Below are 7,896 nucleotides of genomic sequence, written 5' to 3'. Positions count from 1 at the left end.
ATCTTGTTCTGCGACCAGGTGAGGCTCATGTTTTAGAAAACTGATAACACAGATTATCGTCTGGTTGTTTCCACACACCAGTCCAACCAAACTGTGTTTTTTTTATTTTCGTCCAGATGTGAGGGACTCTGGGAGTCTGGACTTCCTGTGGTACGGTGATGATGACCATGATGAAGACATTCAGCCTGTGGTTCAGGTGACGCCGCGGTCCAGACCCAAACGGGAGGATCTGACGGACCCAGACTATGAGATATCACCAAGGTTACACATCTGTTATTCTACATCTACGGACAAAATGATTGATTCATCTGACAGATTTCGGTTTAACCAGAAGTTGTTTTTACGAATGTCTGACTTCTCCAGGTCATTTCCATCCCGAGTCCGACCTGAGAAGAGGAGAGCCAGTAAGCCTCTGAGCTCCCTGACCCACCTGGACTTCCGGGTTCGGGTTCTGGACAACCCTGAGACCGAGGTGCTCTCCAACAACGGTACGCTCCAGACGAACCGTGTGCTGGGTTCTCCTGAGGGGAAATGTTCTGAGGTCATTCGGCCATCTGACCCACCGGGCTCCAGCTGAAGGTTTGGTTTTCTGTTCCAGTGTTTCAGAAGAGTCCCGTTCAGGACTTGAGCTGTCCTCGGGATCTGCAGGAGTCGGACTTCCTGGACCTGCTGCGGTCCTCCATCCCTCAGCTGGCTGCAGGAGAGCCGTTCGACCTGTTCATAACCGATACCAGCAGGAAGCTGCATCCGCTGAGGGTCAGCAGCCTGACCCCTGAGGAGATCTACAGGACCATCAGGTCCAGCGGGAACTCCGCCCTCTACGTCCGCCTGAAGGTTTCCGCTCCAAACCCGTTATCACTGATTCAGCAGAACATGTTGCTGTTATAGTGTGTTGGCCCTTCATAATGCCGGTTTTTGCAGTGTCTTCAATGTAATAATATTTATTTTGGGCCTTAAATGTTCCCATATTTTCCATTCAGGGTCTTGGATCACATTTAGCTGGATCCTAGACATGGTTCTTCATTTTGTGTGAACATTTGCAGACAGCAGTCAAGCCTCAGAGCAGCAGCAGCAGCAGTGATGTTCTTCATCAGCTGGATGAGGAGTTGAGCATCAGCTCAGCCACGCCTTCCAGTGATCAAACCGAGGAGAACCTGAGGTAACCGGATCCGCTCTCGGCTCCCTCTGCTGCCTCCAGGGTTTCCACACGCCTCCTCTGTTGTCCTGCAGGTTGTCGTCTCCCGTCGATCGGCCTCAGAGGCGGCGGCGGGGCCGGCCGCGCGCCGGGGAGGAACCAGCTCATCACTTCCTCAGAGTCTGTGTGTTGGAGGACAACCAGTCAGACGCTCCCACAGAAACCGGTGAGTGTAAAGCTCTGCTTCATGGCGGTGAAGCTTCTCCAGCTGAAGTCGTTCCTGTTCCAGAGCTGCAGACGTCGTCGGTGCAGGAGCTGAAATGTCCTCGAAGGATGCAGGAGGCTGAGTTCTTGGACCTGCTGAGGCTCACCTTCCCTCAGCTGGTTGGAGACGACAAAAAGATCAACATGTACAAGTCGGACCGCAGCAGGAAGCTGCAGAAGCTCAAAACAAACACCCTGACGCCCGAGGAGATCTACAGGAGCATGAGGTCCACTGGGACCAAGAAGTCCGTCCTCTACGTCAAACTGAAGGTATGAAAACTCATCTGTCGCTGCAGCAGTATGAACCCGTCTCTGCAGAAGACTCAGAGGAAAGAAACCAACATTTACTAGTCATTAGTTAGGACAGAACAGCCCAACTGTCTTTGTATACCTGCTGGCTCAGTGCTTTAGCATTAGCTTCTGCTAAATACCATGTTGGTTTAGCGCATTAGCAGAACTAATGTTTATGATTAATGCTTCAGGGTTTTCCGCAACCAACTTTTTATTTCTTGAATTTCTGGTTCTAGCAAAAGTTCTGTCCATGTGATTCAGACGTTTTCCACCAAATCTACTGCATCACCGGCTCTGATGCAGCCGACTGCAGCTTCATGTGAACTGATCCCTGGAGAGGAAACCGAGACCCCCGGCTGAATCACCGGGGTTGTTGGGCTGATCTAATCACTCAGTCCAACTTTTAGGCCAAACTGCCCTGCAGATAAATTCAGGAACCAGGAAATAGTCAGAATGAAACTTTGAACTGAGTTTTGAAGTGTCGAAGCTTTTGTTGATTTCCTCCTCAGACAGGAGGAGGCGAGGAGAGTGAAAACGAGGAGCAGAACCTCCAGCTGGTAAAGGACGAACCTCAGCCCACTGACTGTGTGGTTCTGGAGGATGAAACCGCTCCGCTTCAAAGGTAACCGCTGACAGCAGAACCGACCCGTCACCAAACCCCGGAGGGAGCGGACCTGTTCTAACTTGTTGTGTCTCTGCAGCCCTGAGGATCTGGACCGCACAGGGTCGGGGCATGCAGCGGCGAGCGACGTGGGTTCTGGAGGGGAGAACGAGGCGTTGCGAGACGACGACGATGAGTGGGAACCAAACGCCGAAGATCTGGAGGAAGGAGACGATCCACAGCCAAAAAGAAGGAGCTACAAAGGCCCCAGGCGATACATGGAGAACGGCAAGGAGAGCAAGGTGCTGTGCCAGGTGTGCGGCGTCTGGTACCGGACAGTATCGGGTCTGACCAGACACGCCTGGGCGCACATTGGAGACCCCAAGAGCGTCTGCGGGGTGTGTGGAGAAACCTTCAGTTCTGCGGAAGACATGAAGGTACATTTTGAAGTTCACCAAAAGATCCATGACTGTTCGTACTGCGGGAAGGGGTTCTTCACCGCCTCGGGCCTCAAGAACCACGTCTCCCTGCACACGGGAGAGCGCCAGTTCAAATGCAGCCACTGCAGTAAAACCTTCGCCGTCCAGTCCGCCCTGAACGTCCACCTCTGGGTCCACGTGGAAGACCGGCCGCACAAGTGTGACTTGTGTCCAAAGACGTTTGGACTCAGAGGCCAGCTCACGGCTCACAAGAAGAGTCACGTGAGTCGCGACCGGTACCTCTGTAACATCTGCGGCCGGTCCGTCGGCGACCTCAGGTCTCTGACTCGCCACAAGTTGACGCACTCAAACGAGCGCCACTACGGCTGCAAAGTCTGCGGGAAGCGCTTCAAGCTGGAGCATACCCTGAAGGAGCACATGAAGGTCCACACCACCAGGGACCGGATGTTCCTGTGTCACATCTGCTGCAAGACCTTCCTGTCCAACAACGCCCTGATGGGGCACATGAAGACCCACAGTGGCGAGCGCCCGTTCGTCTGCGTTGTCTGCAGCAAGAGCTTCTTCAACAAGTATGACCTCCAGAAACACATGCGGGTTCACACCGGGGAGACACCGTACGGCTGCTCCCACTGCGGCCGCCACTTCAAGCTGAAGAGCACCCTGAACGTCCACATCCAGAGCCACCTCGGCATCAAGCGCTTCAGCTGCGGCGTGTGTGGCAAAGCGTGTTCTCGACAGGAGCACCTGAATGTCCACATGAGGACCCACAACGGAGAGAGACCCTACAGATGTTCCCTCTGCGATAAAGCCTTCACCCAGAGCCACTGCCTGAAAACTCACATGAAGAGCTACCATCCCGAGCATGTCCTCTTCCAAGAACCGTCGACTTCCTTCATCCAGCCGCTGGTCACCGAAGGAACGACCGAATTAACGACCGACGGAACAACCGAATTAACGACCGACGGAACGACCGAATTAACGACCGACGGAACAACCGATGGAGCGACTGAAGGATCGACCGAATTAATGACAGACAGAACGACTGAGGGACTCTAAGGTTTCTGTCTTTGTTAGCTTGGTTTGTTTGTGCCAATGCTGTGGCCTGTAAATCTAGAAAACAAGCATCTTAGCAGCTTTGTTTGCATAGTTGATTTCTTAATCCTGTTGAAACTGTTATAAGCCATTATCTGGTTAGCGTTGCAGAAGGGGCTGGGTCAAAGGTCGTGGTCGGGCCAAAATGGAAACCTCATGAGAAAAGAAGTATCCAATTTAAATATCAAAAACCACAATAATAATATTTTTTCTGGTTTTCGTTTAACTGACTGTAACTTTTTTGTTGACAAGAAGCAGAAAACATTCCAACGTTTTATTTTCTATCACATTTACTGAGCTTAACGGTTTAACTCACAGCAAAATGTCGTCAGGGTTCATGAAGGGCAATAAAAATGGTTTCCTATCAGAATCTGTTTTTTTTTCTTTATTAGCTTAAAGTGGCTAATTTGCAATAGCATCAACACTCTTTGGAGTGGAAGTTGTTGGAGGGGAAACCCAACGAAAGGACTGTAAGGCTTTTATCTTTGCTAGCTTAGTTTGTAGCCAATACTGTGTCCTGAATCTCTAGAAAACAAGCATTGTAGCATCTTAATCTACATAATTGATTTCTTAAATTTGTTGAAACTGCTTTTTGCTATCATCTGGTTAGCATTGCAAAGAAAACATTGGGTTAAAGGTTGTGGTTCAACTTGAACAGGCTAAAATCCAAACAGCATCATTAGAAAAGAAGAAACAGATTTAAACATCAAAAACTACAACGATAATCTTTAGTCTGGTTTTCTATTGCTTTAGTTCTGCTGTGAACATTTTGTGTTGACAAAAGAAACAGAAAACATTCCAACTGTATGATTTTGTATCATTCTTTTTGAGGACAACAACAAAATGGTTTCTCGTCAGATTCAGGAGATTCTTGTAGCTTAAAGTGGCTAATATATGCTAGCATCAACAGTCTTTGGTGTGGAAATTATGGGGAAGAGATGACGGCTATTACAGAGAGTATAACGTCAGCAGATAACAAGAAGGCTGAGCAGGGTAAAGCAAGATTCATTTCAATCTATAAAAATACATTCAGAAATGTTGGCAGCCTTACGGAAAACAAATCTCCATTTAGTCACTAATGCTAACTGCGCTAGTTATGCTAAAGGCTAATTTGTTAAAAATATAACTTTTACTTTTGAAATATTAAACTCCTGTTTTACTGCTGAACAACTACTCTTCTGTCACCCAGTGTGACGTCTCCTCTGCTAAATTAGCCATTTAGCTAACAGCAAATCTAATGCTAAATGCTAACTCAGACCAATTTCAATCCCTTCCCACCACGTTTTGTGTTTTGATTGGTTGATTTTTGTTGGTTTACAAACAATAAAAATCACATCAGAAGAAAAAGAAAACGATGGAATCCAACAGCAGAAATAATAAAAACGGTAATTAAAGAAAAGATTTAGCCAGTTTGACATCCGATGGTTTAAATTCAGTCTTCTGTCAGGAATTATTTCTTGGAACAAATGGAAATGGAACGAAAACGGATTTATTCTATCAGATTTTCTGAGAAATAATTATTTCATTTTGTTTTAAGCTTTTCACTGTAAAGAAAATAAATTTAATTTACCGATAAAGAATCAATTATCAATAATCTTCTGTTGTAAACTGTTCTGTGTGTAAAAGCTGGAAAACAAACTGACCTGGACCAGCAGCCCTGGTCTCTGGACAGAGGTCATACGGTGACATTTTTAGGGAAACTGACTGATTTTCTCCTGGTGTTTTTGTCTTTCTGTTGCTTCTGTGTAAACGGTGAAAACCGGATCTGATGTTCAGTTCTGTCCTGTTTTTGTATCGACCAGTTTCAATAAAACACTAAGCTTCTCGAATTTTTACGTTGCTTTTATTTATCTTTTAAATCTGGTGATGCCAATGGAAGGATCTCCATTAGCAGTCAGTGTAGCAACTAACCTGAAGAAGCCTCTGACTTGAGACCTGCAGTAATGACAAGCTAACAGCTGAATATCCGGGCAGCAGAGACGATATTTGGTGATTATAGTTAAGAGTTTTTTAGTATTTTTCTGAATTCTGAGCTGGGTTTGACGTCAGCGTTCCAGTTAATAAAGTCGGATTTCAACATGGCGGCGCCCAACGAGCCATTGTTCGCTCTTACAAACATTGTTTGGTTGAATTTTTTTCCACATAAACTCCATGTTGGGCTGCGGTTGCCACTAAACACATCGTGTTTATAAATTATACCGTTTTCTCTTCAGTTATTTTATATGTTGTTTCTTGGCTTCACGGTTCTGTCTTTTTGTTTTTTTCTCTCTTTCTGCAGATGCAGAAGCAGACTTCCAAGAACAATCTTTCTCTCTTTTCCGTCTCCTTATCCGTTGTGTTTGAAATAAAAGCTATTTTTAATGACGTTTCATTTATAAGAGGAGCATCAAAGCGAAAGCCGTAACGCTCCACTTGTGACAGTAAATCTAAATCTTGACACTCAGACAGCGATTCTGTGTCCCACCCTGCCAGACATGGATTAAAAACGAAGAAACATGTTGGTAAAACTAAAAGATCTGCAGGGATATGAATACTTTGACAGACTGTCAGCGTTACCATAACATCGCCTTTCACAAATATTTACATAGATTCTCTCTGCTAAAATTATAAATGTCTTTTTTTAAATCTCTTTTAATTTTTGCCTTAAAAATAAAAACCAAAAGCCCAAATTTCCTGGTGCAGTAATAGGAACCGCCAGCAGATGGCGCCATCCCGCCTCACCTGGGAGGACGGAGGTCCATCATCAGCTGCAGGTGAGCTGCCGTTTCCTCTCCCAGCTGCTCTGCTGTTGATTATTCATGTCTAGTTAATAATAACTAGACATAATTATTAAAGAATAAGAAAGTCTGAGGGGAATCTACCGTGTTTATCCTCATCCAGCTGCTGCAGAGGACCGTAGAAGAAGAGACGACCAGCTGCAGATCTGAGGTGACACTTCCGGCCCTGTGGGTGTTTTCATGGCGGGCTTTGATTGTTCCCATTCTGGCTCCAACAGATTGGAGTTTGTTTAAGCTGCAGTAATTAATATGTAAATTTTAATTTAAAAAAAAAGAAGTTTTTTATATGTTTGCTAAAGTTATGTTGTGACGTTATAATATAAGGCAGATAATGTGTGAAAAACCTGAGCTGCCTTCTCCCAGTTCTCCCAGTACTAACTGCAGAAATGCACCACTGAGTCAGAGTCAACCAATCAGAGCCTGGAGGAGGGCTTTAGTGCTGTCAATCACTCTCCCTCTCCCTTGATCTTTGCTGTGCTACAGCTAGTTCACCACAACATAGTCTGTAACTAATGCTAAGGCCAGTTAGCATAACCACCAACGACGGCTGATAAACTGTTTTTCTGGAACAGTAAGTTGCTTCTCTGTCTTTAGCACAGTTGGAAGTACATACATGAGGTTGATTGACAGCGCTAAGGCTCTCCTCCTGGCTCTGATTGGTTGTATTTGACTGAGAGCGGCGCATTTCTTCAGACTGCTAGCAGCTCAGAGGAGGAAATCGGTCTGTTCACAGATTATCTGTCTTATATTAAACTGTCACAACATGGAGACAGATTTAATAACTATATATAAAAAGCATTTTTTTTAATAAAAGTTACTGCAGATTTAAACATGCTGCAACATTTCCCAGTTAAAATCCTTGACTTGAGTGGATTTAGAGCCACACGACTAGTGGATCAACGTTTGCTAGCAGCTTCTTTGCATCTATAATGGCTGAGTTGTAAATTTGTCTCCAGTTGGCTGAATGAAGTTTGTACATTTCTGAGGACATAAAGTCTTAAAATCCTGTCATAACGGTTGAAAAACGTCTCAACTTGAGTTGATGAAACCTACAGAAATGTAATTCTGCTCGATTCAAATCGACAGGATGTGAGCAACTGCAGCGTTGAGTAAAACATTTCAGAAAAGTTGCTTTTCCATTTTTAAAATGGATAAAATAGAAACATCTTCTACTACAAAATACAACTAAACAGTTAATATAATAAATGATTTCCTAGCAGACGTTGCTAAGATAGTATAAGTTTCTGATTGTTACCGTTTGGAGAAGTTTGTTCCAACCTCCAGGCTCGTATCAGG

The 7,896-nt window shown here is 45.3% G+C and overlaps 1 protein-coding gene across 4 annotated transcripts in view; it reads left to right on the top strand.

Annotated features, from left to right (window-relative positions):
- LOC106958957 (zinc finger protein 852-like) overlaps nt 1-5,652 on the top strand; it is a 9,568-nt gene extending 3,916 nt beyond the window's left edge. For 2 of the 4 annotated variants that reach the window (XM_015051149.1, XM_015051147.1), the window contains 7 exons: nt 117-261; nt 364-488; nt 599-834; nt 1,044-1,159; nt 1,231-1,669; nt 2,200-2,312; nt 2,392-5,652. In XM_015051149.1, coding sequence (XP_014906635.1) covers nt 117-261; nt 364-488; nt 599-834; nt 1,044-1,159; nt 1,231-1,669; nt 2,200-2,312; nt 2,392-3,787 — 2,570 coding nt within the window. In that variant the 3' untranslated portion in view covers nt 3,788-5,652. The remainder of the gene's footprint in view (nt 1-116; nt 262-363; nt 489-598; nt 835-1,043; nt 1,160-1,230; nt 1,670-2,199; nt 2,313-2,391) is intronic. The other 2 variants (XM_015051151.1, XM_015051148.1) reach the window with 2 other exon arrangements.
- The last annotated feature ends 2,244 nt before the right edge of the window (nt 5,653-7,896 follow it).

This window comes from Poecilia latipinna, unplaced genomic scaffold, assembly GCF_001443285.1.
Source record: "Poecilia latipinna isolate Pla-1442-1.1 unplaced genomic scaffold, P_latipinna-1.0 Scaffold1034, whole genome shotgun sequence".
Classification (NCBI taxonomy): Eukaryota; Metazoa; Chordata; class Actinopteri; order Cyprinodontiformes; family Poeciliidae; genus Poecilia; species Poecilia latipinna.
This window is presented reverse-complemented; position numbering and strand designations above follow the sequence as displayed.